This window comes from Eupeodes corollae, chromosome 1 (assembly GCF_945859685.1).
Source record: "Eupeodes corollae chromosome 1, idEupCoro1.1, whole genome shotgun sequence".
Lineage (NCBI taxonomy): Eukaryota > Metazoa > Arthropoda > Insecta > Diptera > Syrphidae > Eupeodes > Eupeodes corollae.
The window spans coordinates 284,655,039-284,674,046 of NC_079147.1; the positions used below are offsets into that span (position 1 = coordinate 284,655,039).

A 19,008-nucleotide genomic window follows, 5' to 3' on the forward strand; every position below is an offset into this window, starting at 1 on the left:
ATTTAAAACATGTTCTATTGAGACCCCTATCGAACTGTAAAAAAAAAATCAGAAGGAAATTCGTGCTGCTGTAATGGAAAGTCGCCCCAATTTTAACATTAAACAGTAAAAATGAAGGTATATTAAGGCTAGTTTTTGAATTATTTATGAATTTTTAAGTTTTTATTACTAAGTTTTTTTTTGTGTTTTTTATCAATATAAAGCTAATAATATCATAATTTTTGTGTTTTATTTCATAAATGAATAAATATGAAGTTATTTCACACTTGTGGATGAATATAAATCAAACGAAAAAAGCACTATTTTTCAATATGAGTCGAAACTTTGAGCTCAGGTAGAGGGCTAAAGACTTTATCCGAATTATTTTTTTTTAATGTAGAATTATTAAAATTAAGAACTCGCTAGGAGGTATTCGAATTTAATACAGCAACTTTTTTATTTCTCCATACATTGACGCTCCACCCTAATGAGCATTCCTAGAAGTACGAGTATTACGGCTGAATTGTTTGAGGGAGGGAATGCAACTGGCTAATTCGACAGAAAACTGCTTATAAAAATATCAGTAGAACAACGAAAGGCATGAAATATTGCGGGGGTGTTCGAGTGACGTAATATAAGTCGACTTTCCTCAAATGTTTATTTTTTAGTTATATTCTCTGGATAGTATCACTTTTTTGAATTTACCTTTGAAGCGTTGTTATTCTGGCTGATACTCATCTTTGGGCTCTTACTTCAGCTGCTAATAGAGTAGAATTTTAGTCAAGCTGATAATTAATCGCTTTTTTCATGATGTTGTTGTTTCTGCCTTGCACCCTTTTTGATTTTTCCCATACTTTTGAAGATCAGCAATGACGGGAAACAGAAAAGCCCGTTTATAAGTTACGAACTATCTGCAGTATTTGGAAAAGTATATAGACAGATAGATATATAATTTTATTTTCAATAAGATTTAAAAAAAAATGAGTACTGGTAGTTAAAAATTAGTTTTGACAGTAACTTTAAGTTGCCTGTCAGGCTAAAAAGGATATTTAAAAAATACATAAGCTTAGTAAGCAGATTAAGCTACATACATATGTTATGAAAATTCACTTATAAGATTGCGATATGTAATTAACGCTTTTAAAAAGTAATATAAGTATGAGTAGCAGTAGCAATTAAGAATGTTGAGAAGTTGAGAATGAGAAAGCATGCTGCTGCCAAGAAATTTTCTTCTGTACGTTTTGTGCACAGTAAAGTATAAAGTAAACGGTGATTTTTTAAGAGCTTGAGAACTTTAAAAAAAAAACGCATAAAATTTGCAAAATCTCATCGATTCTTTATTTGAAACCTTAGATTGGTCCATGACATTTACTTTTTGAAGATAATTTCATTTAAATGTTGACCGCGGCTGCGTCTTAGGTGGTCCATTCGGAAAGTCCAATTTTGGGTAACGAATTTCTTCGGAAATGTTGTCTTCCAAAGCTGGAATAGTTGCTGGCTTATTTGTGTAGACTTTAGACTTGACGTAGCCCCACAAAAAATAGTCTAAAGACGTCAAATCACATGATCTTGGTGGCCAACTTACCGGTCCATTCCTTGAGATGAATTGTTCTCCGAAGTTTTCCCTCAAATGGCCATAGAATCGCGAGCTGTGTGGCGTGAAGCGCCATCTTGTTGAAACCACATGTCAACCAAGTTCAGTTCTTCCATTTTTGGCAACAAAAAGTTTGTTAGCATTGAACGATAGCGATCGCCATTCACCGTAACGTTGCGTCCAACAGCATCTTTGAAAAAATACGGTCCAATGATTCCACCAGCGTACAAACCACACCAAACAGTGCATTTTTCGGGATGCATGGGCAGTTCTTGAACGGCTTTTGGTTGCTCTTCACTCCAAATGCGGCAATTTTGCTTATTTACGTAGCCATTCAACCAGAAATGAGCCTCATCGCTGAACAAAATTTGTCGATAAAAAAGCGGATTTTCTGCCAACTTTTCTAGGGCCCTTTCACTGAAAATTCGACGTTGTGGCAGATCGTTCGGCTTGTCTGAAATCAAGCGTTATCTGTCAAATACTAATGCATGAAAATCCTAACCTCAAAAAATCACCCCTTATTTTCCGATTCATCCATATTACATAATGTACATATTCCATCTGTATCTCCTTGGAAGGCTCTATCATTGATATTAAGGATCCCGCAGCGAGCTTTAAAAAATTGTTAACTTGGTTGTATTCGCGGTATCCTCAAACTTGAGCACAGTACAACATAATAGCTTTTGAGGCGGAATTGTATATTTTGAGCTTTGTTGAGTGTTGGACGGTATTGTCTAGCAGCAGTCTCGACCACGTTGCATTGATGGAATATTAAGATGCTCCCAATCTGTTTGTTAAATGCTCATTCCAAGACATGTTGTAATTAAACACTTTGCCAAGATATTTGTTTTGATTAGACACCTTTATTTCAAAATTATTGTAAAACCATTTTCGCAGTCTGCTCTTCATCCACCATTGCAAAACATTACTATTTCCGACTTATCAAGATTTATTTCAAAATTCCATTGATAGAGGTAAGTCTTAAAATCCTCAATTAGCTGTTGCAAATTGGAAGGATTATCTGACAACAGTACAATATCATCCGCATATAAGTTAATTTGAAGATCGTCTAAAACAATAACGATTGGAAGTTCCGCATGAAGATCATTTAAAAACAAAACGAAAAGAAGATAGCTTAGCACACATCCATGACGAACACCTTTCTTCGTGGGGAAGATGTCTGACAAACACGAACCATCCCAAACAGCTGCAGTAGTATCCTTGTAAAGAGACTTTATAGTAGCCAGTATATCTTCGAACATATTTCTAGAGTCAATAGCTTATAAATAAGAACATCCCTGTCAACGCTATCAAAAGCGCAGTTTTATCTTTTGGCAGAGTCGAGTCGGTCCACAGTAAAATAGTTGGTTCTATATGCAGCTTGAAATTTATTGATAATGTTGTTTTTTTTTTAAACAAGCTCTTCTCCCTTCTTGAACAGTGGTTATATAATGAAATTTGTGAAAGATGATGGTAGCATTGCAGTTTCAAGAATCTCAGTGAATAACTTCTGTATTTTCACAATTAGAGATGGACATTTTTATAAAATGCGGACACTATTCCATCAAAACTAAGAGTTTTCAGATCCTTTGGTGAATATATAGCAGAATATATCTCGTGCAGCTCAATGGGGTAATCTAACTCTTTAACATGTTGCTGAGGAAGAGCGTTTGATATAGTAGCTCAATCATTTGATTGCAAGAGTAAGCTTTCAAAATGCATTTTAAATTCAATTAATTTTACTGACGTTTTGGTTTAAATCGACTGTCCGCGTATTTCCTTAGCAATCTTCAACAACTCTCGGGCTGAAGAAACAGATTCAAGACTCCTAGTAAGGCCAACGAAATGAGCTTGTTTTTTTAGTTTTACATAAAATCCTATATTTTTTGTTGGCATCATAGGAGTTTCTACGACATATTTCGGTTTAGTTTCCTAAAGCTTTTAAGATTTTTAAGAGCATTTTGCCTAGCCATAAAACAAGGTTAATCAAACTAAGTTTTTTTTGGCTCAAACTTAACATTTTCAGAGTTCTTAGATTGAATCTTTTGGTATTATGATGATTTGAGTTCATTTTTATAAGCAACACCTCTTTGGTCATACCATTTTATTCTAGAGGTACCTCTTTGGCTGGTATTTTCTGCTGTTTGGAAAAGTATAAAATTTATATAATTTTTTTTTCAAATTTGAATAAAAATAATTTTTATGATTTTGCCTAAGTTTAAAAATCGAGTTTCCATTAATTAATTAACACTGATATTAAATGAACTTTTGCTGTATGTTTAAGGTTTTTTATGAGAGGTTTAACTATTAAATAGCCCGCTATTTTGCAGCTGGCTCATTTGGAATTTGACAAGTAAAATCCACGCCATTCTTACAAGAAGAAACGATACAACTCACTGAAATCTATTAAATGGTAAAAATATTGCAGTCCCACCTCCTAGCACTTTTGGGTCGTCGCGTCGTTAAGCACCCGCAGATGTGGCACCTTTTTGTTGAAATTGTTTTTCATTGTTTGTTTCCTAAATATTCATTTACCATTAAACAGACCATAACTAAATAAATCGTTTTTATCGAAATAAAATAAAACCTCTTATTGTAAGACCCTATAAAAACAATAAGGACAAACGTAATCTTTTTTCTATCAAAAATCTTTACTAGTCGTAATATCTTCCATTCACTTAAAGTCATACTCAAGGATCATTATTTGATATTTTAATAAATAAACAAAATAGCACGTATACGCCCCCATATGCCTATCTCAAGTAAACAAAAACCTCAATAAAAAATAAGCATTCCATAAGTTTGTTCATTAAAAAAGGAAATCCCTATTACAAAAGTGATATTCATCATTCGTTTCCCGATCCTCTACTACCGTCAAATTGTATTTATAAATATTTTGCCATAAACGCGATGTTCTTGCCATATTTGGTATAAGAAATCAGCCAAAAAGATTGCCTTTTTCTTCTTCATCCATAATGCAAATGAAACTCTAGGCGATTGTTCAACATTTCATTCTCGACGAAATTCTCTTTCAGCACAAAAATAACTTTTTTCAAAAATAAAAACAAATAAAACAAGAATCTGGCGCACAAGTCTTGCATTTTTCTGTTTTTGTTTCAAAGTTTCAAAAACAAAACAAAAATACACCACTGATAAGATTGTCGAGTATCCAGCCAACCGTACCGGCCGCCTCAAAAATATGTACGTTAGTCGGCATCACAGTGCGGCGTGCTTATTTCAATTTTATGTCGTCATCAGTTTCAGTGATGAGATGATCTGGCAAAACTACTTTTCATTCTATTCCTGTAGCTCTTTCTCGTTTACTCCCGACACACGTAATAATTGAATATGATATTTTAGAGGGTCTAGAAATAAACCTAAAAAGATCACAAAAGCCTTCTGTATTTACGGCTCCGTGTATGCTCAAAAAAAAAATCTAAAAATCATCTCCGATTGGACATCGGATGCTTTGCTATAGCCAGCGAGATCCGTCCGAGCCGTACTGTGGTTTTTTGGTGTAAATAGAATGTTAGAAACGCTTCGCTCACACTTTTCGAAAATACGCTCCCTATTGTAGTGTGTATTTTTTGTTGTGTTGTTGTTTTTTTTTCTATTTAACTGAGCTTTTGCCTTTTGGACTATGGTTGCAAACGATACGACCGACGACGACGAAGGACGGTTCTGTAGAATATACAACCTGACGAGGCACGATAACAGAGAGATGAGAAAGAAGAGTGAAGACATACTCAACGGGATGGCCGTCATCAAAAAAGACGACGTCCATCTAAGGTGGATATATTTTCGGAACGGTCTTAGTTGCGTTTTGGATGTCAACGCGTACGGGCGGAAATTGAAAAAAAAAATTAAATCATCTAACAGACGTTGTCGGTTTTGAACTTAAAAAAAGATAGACTTTGATAAAACAAAAAATAAGACTTTACCTTTAAATACGTTTACCTGAGGAATTTCTCAAAATACTCAAGTGTTTACAAACAACAAAACGGTCACGTGTCTTGCATTTCAAAAATCATTCACCGTGATTTCAAACAATAACAATAAAATACAAAAATAAATACAAAACAATTTAAACTAAAAAAAAATAAATTTAAATAAAAAAGAAAAAGAAATTTAAAACTTTATCGAAGAATTTCGGTTTGGTCAGTTTTGAATTTTACCGAAATAGGAAATATCCGCACACTCAACAAACAGCACTCATACGACTTTATCAACAAACCGGGAATCGAATTTCAAAAGAGAGGAAGTTCCCTTATTTTCGAAATTAACAGTAAAACTTAAGCTTCCGGAACTTAAAAATTCAAAAAATACAAAATGGATGCAAGTTGTTTTTCGTGGAGTTTTTAGTATTTGTTGTTGTGTTTTTGTGAACTACATTTATTTATAATGTTACCGGAGTTTTTATTTAACGGTAATTATTTTAAAAATTTCAATTCATTAACAACATTCTTTTTAAGATTTCTATCTGAGATTGTTTAAGAGAGTTTACATTTTGGAAGAGATCAATAATATTTCTCTTAAAAAATTGATGATTTTTTCTCTTTAAAACAAAAACAAAAATTAGTGTTTCATTAAAATGTTGTTTGTTTTTGAGATTCAATCCGAATTGCATGTAAGGTGTCATGTAACGCATTTTCTTGATGTGAAGTCAAAAGAGAACATTTATTATAAAAAGAAAATATCTAGCGAACGATTTATTTTTGTAAAATTTAAGTGAAATATTGTTTGGGTTGATGTTGAGGGAAAATTACGTTAATTTGTTTTAATTAAATTCGCCATCGTGATGAAATGATTCTTTTTAAACTATGGCTAACCTAATGTGATGCAGTTTTATTGTCATGTTTAAAAAAAAACTAAGTTTTTTAAGAAATTTTCCATCACCAATTCGCAAATTTACGGCTTCGTTTCATCGATAATAGAGTGAATTCCGTCTTTAAGGTCTTTAATCGATTTTGAAGCACTTGCGTTCAATTTATCCTTAGCTCGGTTTCTAAGAATGAAGTCAAAAAGGGTTGAATCGCTAGATCACGGATCCTCTTGGAAAAATAACACGGTCAGGAAATAACCGTTGTGGTCATTAAACATTTGATCGATAGCGCAATCAGCTCGATAGTATCAATTTTACCAGCCTAATTTCCGAATAAGTAAAGTCCAATCATGAAAGGAACCCTGTTTTTCACGAGTAATGCCTTTTGTGAAAAATTAATACAGATTTTTTACTAAGGCATAACACTAGTGGAAATCTGTTATTGAAAAGTTCAAATTGGAAGCTTGTCAGATTATTTATCATAGTTAACTGTCCGAATTGTGTTTTTATTAGTCTTTGAATATTATAATGCTGGATGAATTCAGAGTTGATTTTAGCAATATTCGTGGGCTTAGAAAGAATTTCTGTGCCGCATACGATCATTTGTAATTTAATCTAAATGGGTTTAGCTTAGTGCCAATATTGTTGCCTATTATCCTCACACTGAAATCGTCATTGCGGGTGATTTCAATGTACACAACTCTTCTTGGCTTCCTTATTCTGGCCAGTCAACACCGGAAGAAAGGTATGTTGAGGTCTTTGCTGAGTTAAATCAATTAACCCAGCTTGTCGATGAGCCAACGCGAATCCCTGACGTCAACACCCTAGACTTGTTTCTTACCTCTGACCCTAATAAATACACAATCAGTGTATTACAGCCTCTAGGCACATCAAACCATTGTATCTTATCTGCAAATTTCTCATGTATAAAGAACCCAGAAAATTCCTATGGGAACCGTTTGGAAATATGAGAAAGCCAACTGCGACAGTCCCAATGAATTCTTCAGGAACTTTAACTGGTCACTATGCTTCCTCGATAGTGACGTAGATTCCAGCGCAGATATGTTAACAAATTTAATTCTTTGTGGAATGAGAGATTTTAGGGTAAAATTAATCAAACCTATAAAGAGAACTCATGGTTTGTAGAGAAGTAATTAGGGTCAGAGATGTAAGTTTCATGATTTATAAAGCCAACCCCACTGAGAAAAACCGGAAAGAGTTCAAACAAGCTAGAAAGACTTGCAACGGCCACATTCGACGAACCAAATTTTTGCGTGACCAGAAATTAAGTCAAAAAATACTACAATGTCCCAAAGGTAGTACAAATTTCTGGTAATTTGTAAAAAACGTACGAAACACCACGTCATCCTCGGTTCCAACGCTTGTCCACAATGACGCTCCCTATGTGAGGTCGATCGATAAAGCCAATTTGCTTGCAGCACAGTTTGCTGTTAATTCTGCGCTACCGGAGAGTGTCATGAGTCCTCCTGTTCTTGAGTGCGTAAACGATTCTATGGGACGAATCTTCATTCGCACTTGTGCAGTTGCAAGAGTACTGAGAGACCTTGACATAAACAAATCCGCTGGCCCGGATAGTATTCCCCCTATTGGTCTGAAAAGGTGTTCTTTAACGCTGGCAAAACCACTGCGTTAGCTTTTTCATCCCTCCTATTCTACAGGTCTCTTCCCGAGTGGATGGAAAACTGCATTTGTCTAGCCTGTCTCTAAAATAGGAGAATCATCACCCCCTCTAACTATCATCCAATAGCACTCACGTCCCTTCTTTCCAAGGTCATGGAAACGCTGATTAATTATCAGCTTAAGAAATATCTTGAAGAACGGAAGCTTCTTAATGACCGGCAGTATGGCTTTCGTAGCAATAAGTCCACTGAAGATCTCATGGTTTATCTCACCGAATAGTAGAACAAATCTTTACACCGTTTTGGAGAAAATAAGATTATTGCACTTGATATTTCAAAAGCATTTGATAGAGTTTGGCACCAAGCTCTCTTATCGAAAATGCGTGCTTTTGGTATAGAAGAATCTCTTCTTCGTTGGGTTAGAAATTACCTTTCGGACCGTTCAATTCAAGTAGTGTTGGACGGGTTCAAATCTGACAAAATAAACGCTTTTGTGCCCCAGGGCTCCGTTTTGTCTCCGACGCTCTTCATTATTTTTATACATAAATGATCTTTTGTCTAAAACTTCTAACCCACTAAATTGTTTCGCTGATGACAGTACCCTCAGCTTTTCATATTCGTTTTTAGATTTTCATCCTTGTCCTTCGGATGTGGAACTTCAACGGCAGCGTATGATAAGCTCATTAAATTCTGATCTCGACAGCATTGTACAATGGGGTTTCAAAAACCTACACGGTTTTTAATGCTTCGAAAACTCAATGCTGTCTCATGACGTTAAAGCGTAACCCACCCCCGATGCCGCTATCCATGAGCGGCACTTGCATCCAGGAAACTAATCAACTTTCAGTACTCGGTATGAATATCACAGATCACCTCTTATGGAATGATCACATATTCGATATTGCAAAAAATGCTGCTAGGTGCTTAGGATTTCTCCAACGGTGCAAGAAATGTTTCACCTCTTCTGATCTGGTTGTAATTTATAAAGCCTTCATTCGTGCAAAACTTGAATATAACTCGCATATTTGGGCAGGTGCCTCTAAAACAAGTTTAAGTATCTTGGACAGGATCCAAAAAAGAGCTTTGAAAATGATAGGCGATAGAACTATAACCGAAACAATTACGTCACTTCAACAACGCCGCCATGTTTCATGCCTTTCGTTGTTCTACCGATATTTTTTTAAACAGTGTTCTATCGTTCCCTAAAACAATTCAGCCGTAATACTCGTATTTCTAGGAATGCACATCAGTTTAACCTTGAGCTCAATTTCTGACGTACTGTCAAGTATAGAGATTCTTTTTTTAACCGCACATCGAGAATGAGGAATTCTTTACCCAGCTCTGTTTTTCCCTATCATTTTGATATTCAAAACTTTAAGACTAATGTGAATCGGTATCTCCTCTTTAATCCTTCCCTATTTTCCTAACGCTCACACTGTGTTTAAACTTTAAACATGTTAAGGGTATTAATAACCCCTTGAGTGCCTGTTTATTATAAAAAAAAAGTAATTCCTTGTCATAAAAAGTGCTTTCTCTGTTAAGCTTCGGATTTGGCATAAAAACAGTGGGTCCCCTCCATCATGACTCGTACACAGGAATGTTTGAGAGTTGTAAGTCACTAGGTACTGGTTATTACCGGGCTGATGCGTAGTTTTTTTTTATTTATAATAAGGCCCAATCTCACCGTACGCCAAACAGTGGCAAGTTGATGATTGAAATGCTTTATAATATTTTGTTTTGGATTTTTCGAACATAAAATGCTTTAATCTAGATCATCAAAGTTTTTGTTCCTCGCAATTAATCAAACCGATGGATTTTGATGGCTTCACATAAGGTTTTTAAAATATTATTTTTTTTAAATTGGACAAAAAAGAATTAAGGGTGTTTTTTACGGGTAGTTTTTAAGTAGAGATAAAACGGATATATTTAAATGTTATGTCCAAGAATTTTGCTTTATTTTTACAAACGTTTTAGATTGATTTTCAACTAATTCCAGGCGAAAAGTCAAATTTACGAACTTTTTAAACCATATGGGTAAATTTGAGACCGCATTTCAGCAATAATGCAATGAAGATCTGCTTCGATAAGCGATTTCACATAACCTAACAAAAAATAGTCAAGCGTTTTCAGAATGGGCGGACCTGGGCCTCAATCAACATGCGTCTCCAGTCAGTTTGGTCCCTAGCTAGCTGTCTCCAGTTTCGCACGCCAAGTTGGTTGAGGTCTTCACCCACCTGAGTGCGCCACCTGAGTCGCGGTTCCTCTACTGCGCCGTCCCTCGGGATTGGATTCGAATACCTTCCGGGCTGGAAGGTATTCTGCATGACCGAGCCATCTAATCCGTTGGACTTTAATTCTGCTTACTAGGTCAGCTCGTCGTTATATCTTCTAATCCATTCTCCATCTATGCATAAGAGACCAAAGATCATACGAAGAATTTTTCTCTCGAAGCATCCTAAGAGGCTCTCATCTTTCTTTGACAGGGTCCAGGCCTCAGAGCCATAAATGAGAATCGGGATGATGAGTGTCTTATAGATGGTGATTTTAGATGCTCAAAAGATTACTTTACTTCTCAATTGCCTTCTAAGTCCAAAGAAGCAGCGATTAGCAAGAGCTATTCTTCGTTTGATTTCAGCGCTGGTATCGTTGTCTGTGTTAATAGCGGTGCCTAGGTAAACAAAGTCTTTAACTGCCTCAAAGTTATGAGTTTTGCAAAATTCTTTCCAGAACGATGTTAAAGAAGTCGCATGACAGTGCATCCCCTTGTCTAAAACCTTTTTGGACATCAAATGCATCGGTAAGATCTTTTCCGACCTTGATAGAGCAGCCTGTATTCTCCATCGTCATTCTGCACAAATGGATAAGTTTGACAGAGATTCCAAAACTTGACATTGCTCTGTAGAGCTCTTCCCTATGGATGCTGTCATACGTAGCTTTAAAATCGATAAAGAGATGGTGTTGATCGATTTGAAGCTCCTGAATTTTTTCCAAGATCTGCCGTAGTGTGAATATTTGGTCGATAGTGGACTTTCCTGGTCTGAAGCAACACTGATAACGACCTATCAGGTTGTTGACGAACGGCTTCAGACGTTCACATAATACGGCAGAGAGGATCTTATATGCAATGTTAAGGAGACTTATGCCTCTGTAGTCGGCGAAATTTAAAGCGTCTTCCTCTTTATGTATTCGGCAAACTATGCTGACATTCCACTCATCGGGCAGGCTTTCTTCCGACCATATTTTGCAGTTGAGTTGGTGCATTCTCCCTGCCAAGTCATCGCCTGCTGCTTTGAATAGTTCGACAGCGATGCCGTTAGCCCCAGCAGCTTTGTTTGACTTCAGTTTAGATATAGCTATCTTCACTTCATCGAGGTCGGGTAGGTCGAAAGTCGAAAAAAGTATTGTCAGATTAAAAAACCTCACATCTAAAAAAACACCCGATAGTTTTTTCAATATAATGGGTGATGGATTTTAAATCTACAATCCCTGCCTTCAATACTCAGTATTAGTGTTTATGGTATTTTAGAAAGTTTTTGGAAAACCTTCATAAGTTGTAAGATTTCTTTTAATCAATCAAAGAAACACTTAACCAATTATGCTATAGCAAATTTAAACAAAAAAAAGTCAAAATAGGTTAATCTTTAGAGAAAAAAAAACTAAAATAATGTCCTGCTGAAAAGGTACTTTGCGATGAATCAGATGTGTTTCAGTTCGGAACCGTGACTGGAAAATGTTTAATATGTTTGTAGTGAATTTTAAAAATTTCCTTACATTGTAAAATTGTGTAGTTTCAACTTGTCAAGGGATAAAAGTTGACAATTTCAATAGTATAAACTGTCCAAATTGCGACAACTTCAAAATAAAACCTTTTATTGGAGAATTTAAAACTCCTCCAAACTAGGCGATCGTTATTTAGTTTGCTTCAATGTTGAAAAGTAAACCGATGACATTTTGTTTACCATCACACCATCAAAACTAAATCTTCCCTGGTCTCTTTAATTCTTTTTTTTAAGTTCCCGAGACTAAAGACCACAAGCTAATCCCATTAACATGATCTAGCTATTTGTTTTCTCTGAACTTATTTATAGGTCGTTCAGGTTTGCTGTTTAGAAAAATGTTTCTTTTAGGTCTTCACTTCTACTCTTTGGAATGGGCTTAAATTTTACCCTACTTTCTGTTACCACACTAACATAACATTTGTCTCAAAGTCAATTTGAAAAGCTTAAAATATGTTTTTCCATTTTTCGTTTCAGTGGGCAATAGCATGCAGGACATATCGCGTGACGAAATCAATCTCCTAACTGGAGCCGGGTCTACATGCGACAAAGATATGTGCTCATCTGTGATACGATCAACATCGGTCATATCACCATTGCCATTAAAAACATCACCCAATATCCAAGCAGTACCTGAAGTTGCCTTGGTCCATCCCATAAAAATAGAAGAGGATAGCAGTGATTTATATCAAACACCTTGGCATCACATTAGCAATCAACCTCTCGAAATGGGTTCGAGTAAATTGCTGCTTCAGGGATCTGATGATCCGTTGATATCGAGAGGTGCCAATACCGTTGATGACGATCATACGTCGGATTTTAATTCTATAATTTCACCAGTTCCAGTAAAGACTATGAGTTCGTCGAAGAGCCAACTTAAGGCAAAGCTCCAGAGTGCAGCTAAAAGACAATCATCGGCTCCGAAGACGCCCAAACAGAAGGGTGCTATTAAGTTGAGGTTTCACCATCAAGCTCTGCCGGCGGAATACTTGAGTCATTATGAGGCGACTCAGGGTCAGCATATACCAAAAATGCCGCAGCCTCCTAAGGAACTCCCGCCCAAGATCATAGCAACAGAGAAGTCTTCACCGGCGAAGAACTCACATGAAAACGTTCGCAATTGGTTGCAAAAGATCGCTGAAATGCAACGTCAAACAGCAGCTGCAGCAGCAAAGGAGGCTAAAGAGGATTCTGGTGGAGAAGATAATACACATTTTGAGCAAACTCTTCTGCCACCGGAGGTAGATCTAAATGCCAATATTCAAAAACCAACTAAAAGAGTTGTAAACTATTCGGACTTGCCTTATATGGGTGAAATGACTTTAGACAACTCAAAGCCACGTCGTGGACGTAAGCCCAAGAAAGCCGATATTTGCCATTTAATCTATAAAAACTACGGTACCATTCTTCCAGGAACTCCAAGAGCAGCCATCGATGGGAAACTCATGAACGAATGCAACACACCAATCAAACTTGATGAACCATTGAATCTTTGTCTTAGAGACCATGCAGACTCATTATCTGCGTCAAGCAACGATGAGGAAGAATCTGAAACAAAAACGAACTCAAATTGTCCAACGCCTATTGCAACACCTTTAGACTCAGTTACAGATTCTCTGCTGGCGGCCAACTTGAAAATGTCCCTACCAACCGTTCGACCAAAAGAACCCCAAAACAACCCAACAGATCAGCCTGTCTGGACGAATCCACCTCAAAATGCAAATATTCTCCTGCACCCTATGAGTCTGTACTATCAAAAGCTCATCGAGTCAGGAAGCTTTGCTGGGGGAAATCTAGAAACTATCAATTGCAACAATCAACTTGCCTTAAAGATCCCAATTCGGAACACAAATCTCCTGCCTCTGCCAAAGATCGAAAGACCTTCTTCGACGACGGAATATCCTGAACAACTTCCAACACCGAGTTCGGTCAAATCAGAAAATTCCACCACCACCTCGGCCAGTCAGGCTACCAACAATCATCCCCCTCAGAAACGTAAACGCTCCGCAATATTTATACCCCCGATTCCAGCGGAGAATAACTCAAATCCTGCCACAGAAGTAAGCATTTGCAAATTCAAATTCACCGGTGGGGCCAATCCTTCGTTGCAGGAGAAAAAAATGCTTTCAGTAGATTCCGATGGAAACTATCGCTATTACAGTGGAACCGGAGATAAGTCAATGCGAAGCTATGAATTCTTCCCCCGAGAAAGTCTCCAACAATCTGGAGCTGTCCCTGGAATGAACTGCGCTGGAGTCTTTCTAAATGCCACCGGCGAAAAGATTGCCATTGATGTGCCTCCACCCTCAGCTGGTCTGAGTAATGAGCTCCTTCAGATTCCAGACTCACCCACAAGCAGTATACTTCTGCCCTCGGTGTCAGTTGCAACATCAACGCGCTCATCTCCATCTCCATTTCATTCACCGGGTCAAGTGAAAAACTCAGAAAGCAGCAATTCTCATCCTCATCATCAATTGGCCCACAGTACCAGCAAAAAGAAGAAATCCCGACGAGCTGCCCAACGGGAGAAACTAGAAAAGACATTCAAAGAGAAAGGCTTCCTGATACAAACTCAACAACTTGAATCAGCGGAAGGTGCGACTTATTGTAAATTTAGACAACTCAAGAAATTTACCCGCTACCTGTTTCGCAACTGGAAGGATTACCTTCCACCCGGGGAGCTACAACACCCAAATGCAGCAGCAGTAGCTGCGGCTGCCGCTGCAGCAGCAATAAACAATCACCACCAACACACACCTCCACCGCCACCACCCGCTTCCTCAGTTATTGGCAGCATCTTGGCGGAAAGCTATACGAACCATCAGCGGAGTAAGGACACTCATGAAATGCATGGTATTCAGAATATGTAGAAAGCAATCGGCAATGCAAATGAATACCAAATCCCAAAAGCTCTCAATTTAAAGAGAGTTGGATTATATCATGTTCCTATAAAAATAGCAGTGGAGTTAATCTCACCCATGAAATTATGTCAAGAAGCCATCAACAGAAACTTCTCATAAAGATTCAGAATTTAATAAGAAACTAATTTACAATTAAGACACAAGACTAACTATTTAATTAATTATTAAAAGAAAAATAAGGTAATGAACATCGACTGATTTTCAAATAACACAAACAAAACACAATTTAAACTGCCAAAGATATTCATAAGATTTCTCTTCTACTTACTTATATTTTTCTTGTAAATAAATTTATATAAATTTATTGTTAATTGTTTATTCTTCCAAAAAAAATGTACTTACACTTTTAACAACTTAAATGACAAAACAACTGAAAAAATTATTTATTAAAAATTAAAACTCATCTAGTCTATGGTTAAAAAGACACCATGAAAATTTGTTCAACAACAAAATTATATAGTTTTTTTTATTGTTAAATTATATATTTTTCAGACACAAACAATAATAAATTATTATTCAAAAAAGATAAAGTTATAACGTTTATAATAAAATATAATGTAAGTCGTCAATATACATATATATTTTGCATTTTTTTAAAGTCTCGTTTATGATCCCAGATAAACTTTTTTGTTTTTTATTTTATATTAATAATTTATAATAAATTTAAAATACTTAAATTATAAGATAATTAGGGAATAATTATTAATGTTTGTTTGACTTTTTTTTTGTTTTTAGAATTTTCATTTTAATGCCGTGCTGCTATAATTTTGTTTTTATTATAAGATTGTTAATTTTTTGTTTCTCTTTTCTGTAATTTTTTAAGTTAATTTTATTTTTTAATTCTAATACTGCTTTTTTGTATAATTGTTAACTTAATTTAATAATTGTTGTTATCAAATTATTATTGATTATTTATATTTCTTTAATTTAATTTTAAATGAAAAACAATTTATATAATAATATTTTAGTGAAATAAATTATATTTTTATACATACAAAAATAACGAATTGTGTTTTAATAATATTTAGAATTTTATTTTATTTTTAGAAGGTATAAATTTTGAGGGCTTACGTGAATAAGATTTCTCAATAAATTTGCGAGCGTCAATTACACTCGTCGACAAGGTTTTCTTACTGGCGTTAAAATTGCAGTTTTGCAATGGGTTTTGAAAGCTCCAGTTCAAATTCGACTTAAAAATGAATGTATTAAGTCAGGTTTCTGAGAAGTCACTATTTAAAATTCGAGAAAACACATATGAAAGGCTTTTTGAGGCTATCTAAATTGTTGAAGTAGCTTTTTTTTTAATCAAATCTAAATCTATAATCATACAGTTGGCATATTTTTATTATTTCATACAATATTTGAAAAAAAAACTTCAAGGATTTAACTGACTTACAAAAATCTAAAAGAAACGCTTAACCATTTACGCTAAAATGGTTTTCAACAAAAAAAGGCAAAATGGTTTAAAAGTAAGTTCTATTCTTGTAACGAATCTGTTGTCTAAGCAATTCTAATGAAGTTTTTTAAATATATTAAAAAATATAAAAATTATGTTGAAAACGGATATTTTAAACACTTAAAATTAAGTTCGAAACGTATTTTTCAAAACTAGATAAATATCAAATTCAAGTTTTTCTCGAAACTTTATATAGATTCAAATAAATACTCATAACTTATAAGAATTTTTGAAACTAAGTAGGATACTAAAAAGCTTTAAATTGTATCTAGAAAAAGATTTGTATTTACCAAATCATCATATAACATAGGTTTAAAAACCTGGTTTTCGGTTTTTTTAAGCATTTTCAAATGAGCATATTTGAAAAACTTGATGTGACAGAAAAATTGAAAGTCAAGATTCGAATTTAACACATATTAGTCCCTTCAAAAAATGTTGATTTGTTTGTGCAACAGAGAAAAAAGGCGATATTTCGACTATAACAAATAATTATAAACTTTTGTTTATTCTATTTGTTTAAATTCTTATAGGAATCAATTTTTTACCAATTTTGGACTTAGCGCAGAAGAATACAGATTTTCATGTGAAAGTTAAACAGACTATGGTTTTTAGATTCTTCAAGATGACATTTTATTTTATGTTGGCACATCTCCCTTTGACTTTTTCCAACTTCTGGGCCATTTATTCTTCTGTCTCAAAAATTACATCCATTTATTGGACTTCTGATAGAATATAAGCTTCAACTTGATATTCAAGTCAGATTTTGAGATACCACAGGTTGAAAGGTAATAGTTCTTCAATTCTTGTTACTCAAAATTCTAAAATTTGTTAGTACGGGCTTCTGTATTTATCCAGATGACGTTTATATTTGAAGTAAAAGTAACGATTTAGAAAAATGTAAGAACCTTTTTGATAATGTTGTTAATGATATTCTTAATTGGTCCTTTGCTTCAGGAGCTAGACTTTCATTACAAAAATCTAAAATGCTACATATCAGTAAAAAATCCATTGTCAAAAAATTATCTTAAGTATAAATAATGTCCAAATTGAAAATGTAAATAGTCCTAATATCCTGGCATTAGTATTTAATAATAAATATAGATGGAAAAAAAATTGTTTAAATTTAAAAAAAAAGCCTAGTTGCGGGACTCAACATTATTAATTATTTATTTAGTAAGAAAAGCCATGTTTACATCAACACTCTCTCATATATTACCAAAATGTTAATATTAAGTAAAATCGATTACGGAATTTATATTTATGGCAGTTCCCCAAAAACAACTCTAAGAATAATGCAACCAAGTAGTTAAAAGGAGCATCAACGCCTTTCCTACAAAACTACTGAAACAGGTCTTCCCTTTGTTAAGCAACGTTTCCAACAAATCATCTCGAACTAAGTTGCAAAATTGGTCCTCTCCACAAATTCAGTTATAGATAAAGACATTCATCAAGCCATGGACCTTAAGTGCAAGATACGTATTAAAAAACAATCCTCGACAAAGTTCGGGAAATGCATATACCAACAAAAACTCCAAAAAACTCAACTTTATCATATCCTCCATGGAATATAAAAGCCGATTCATTTGTATTGAACCTTACTCACTACAGTAAAACAAATATAAGCAAGGCAGTATACCAATCACTGTTCTCAAGTATCTCATCAGAACTTTAAACTAAAAGGCTGGAATTTTATATTTACTGACAAATCCAAATCAAGAGATAATACATTTTCTGCAGTCACATTTGAAGATGGACAAATCCTCAATATTGGAATCCTCCCGGAATATGCCGGAAGCCTTTGCTATTCTGCAAGCAGCGAAATCAATAAAGAATTCCAACGACAAGTTCGTAATATTCTCTGATAGCATATCAGTCCTAAAAGCAGTTAAAAATCCAAACAACGATTCAGATCTTATTTCCGCGATAAGGAACAAGACAATAATGAAGCCGAATAAAATAAAACTGATGTGGACTCCAGGCCATTCTAATATACGTGGAAACGAAGAAGCTGATAAATTCAATATATACACTGCAAGAGAAAGAAGAAAACAAGAAATCGAATGGAGCCTATACCATCACCATAATACAAAAGTTAAAGAACATAAAACCTACCCTCAATACCCTACAGACTTCGTCACACCTCAGCAACTCACAAACACCTTCTAAACAAAAACAATCCACCGATATGCTCCACCTGCAATACAAACATGAGTTTAACCAACCTCCTCGAAAACTGGCAATCATAGAAACCTGATCTTTCATCAATCTTCAAAAATATATCGATCTAATAATAACAATAATCGTAATTTTGTCCACCAGTGTTATCAATTGATAAAAGTTTACCAATCAATAAATGATTATAACAACGAGTTTTCTAGATTGTTTAAATAATTATGAATAAATTGTTGTTCAATTTCTTACTCAAGGCTACATTTCAATATCCCTATCAACTATCAATTGACTTTCCCAATAAGATTAAATGCTTGCCAACTGTTCCATTTAAAGCTCGAAATTTGTCTTTTGAAATGAGAGCCAAAGTTATCTAGAAACTAATTTCTCATAGCAATTAAATTAGTTATTTTGATGGCAAAATTTCATAGGGAAATTTTATTCACGATCGCCCAATTTTAGAAAGTAAGTAAGAAAATATATGTTTTCAAATACACGAATTCAATTCTTTTGGGGAATATTTTCTTTATTTTTACAAATATCATTTCCACGTGCATTTTCAGTTAAACAAAAATAAGAGATAAGCCTTAAGAAGTAAAGCTTCGACATACATACATTTCGCCCAACGTCAAAGAGCATATGAAAACTTTA

The 19,008-nt window shown here is 34.8% G+C and overlaps 1 protein-coding gene across 2 annotated transcripts in view; it reads left to right on the forward strand.

Annotated features, from left to right (window-relative positions):
• LOC129938780 (uncharacterized) overlaps positions 1 to 15,500 on the forward strand; it is a 75,029-nt gene extending 59,529 nt beyond the window's left edge. The window contains exons 1-2 of one of the 2 annotated variants that reach the window (XM_056046525.1): positions 5,182 to 5,999; positions 12,289 to 15,500. In XM_056046525.1, coding sequence (XP_055902500.1) covers positions 5,975 to 5,999; positions 12,289 to 14,681 — 2,418 coding nt within the window. In that variant the 5' untranslated portion in view covers positions 5,182 to 5,974 and the 3' untranslated portion in view covers positions 14,682 to 15,500. Of the gene's footprint in view, positions 1 to 5,181; positions 6,000 to 12,288 lie in introns of those variants that run through there. The other variant, XM_056046524.1, reaches the window with a different exon arrangement.
• The last annotated feature ends 3,508 nt before the right edge of the window (positions 15,501 to 19,008 follow it).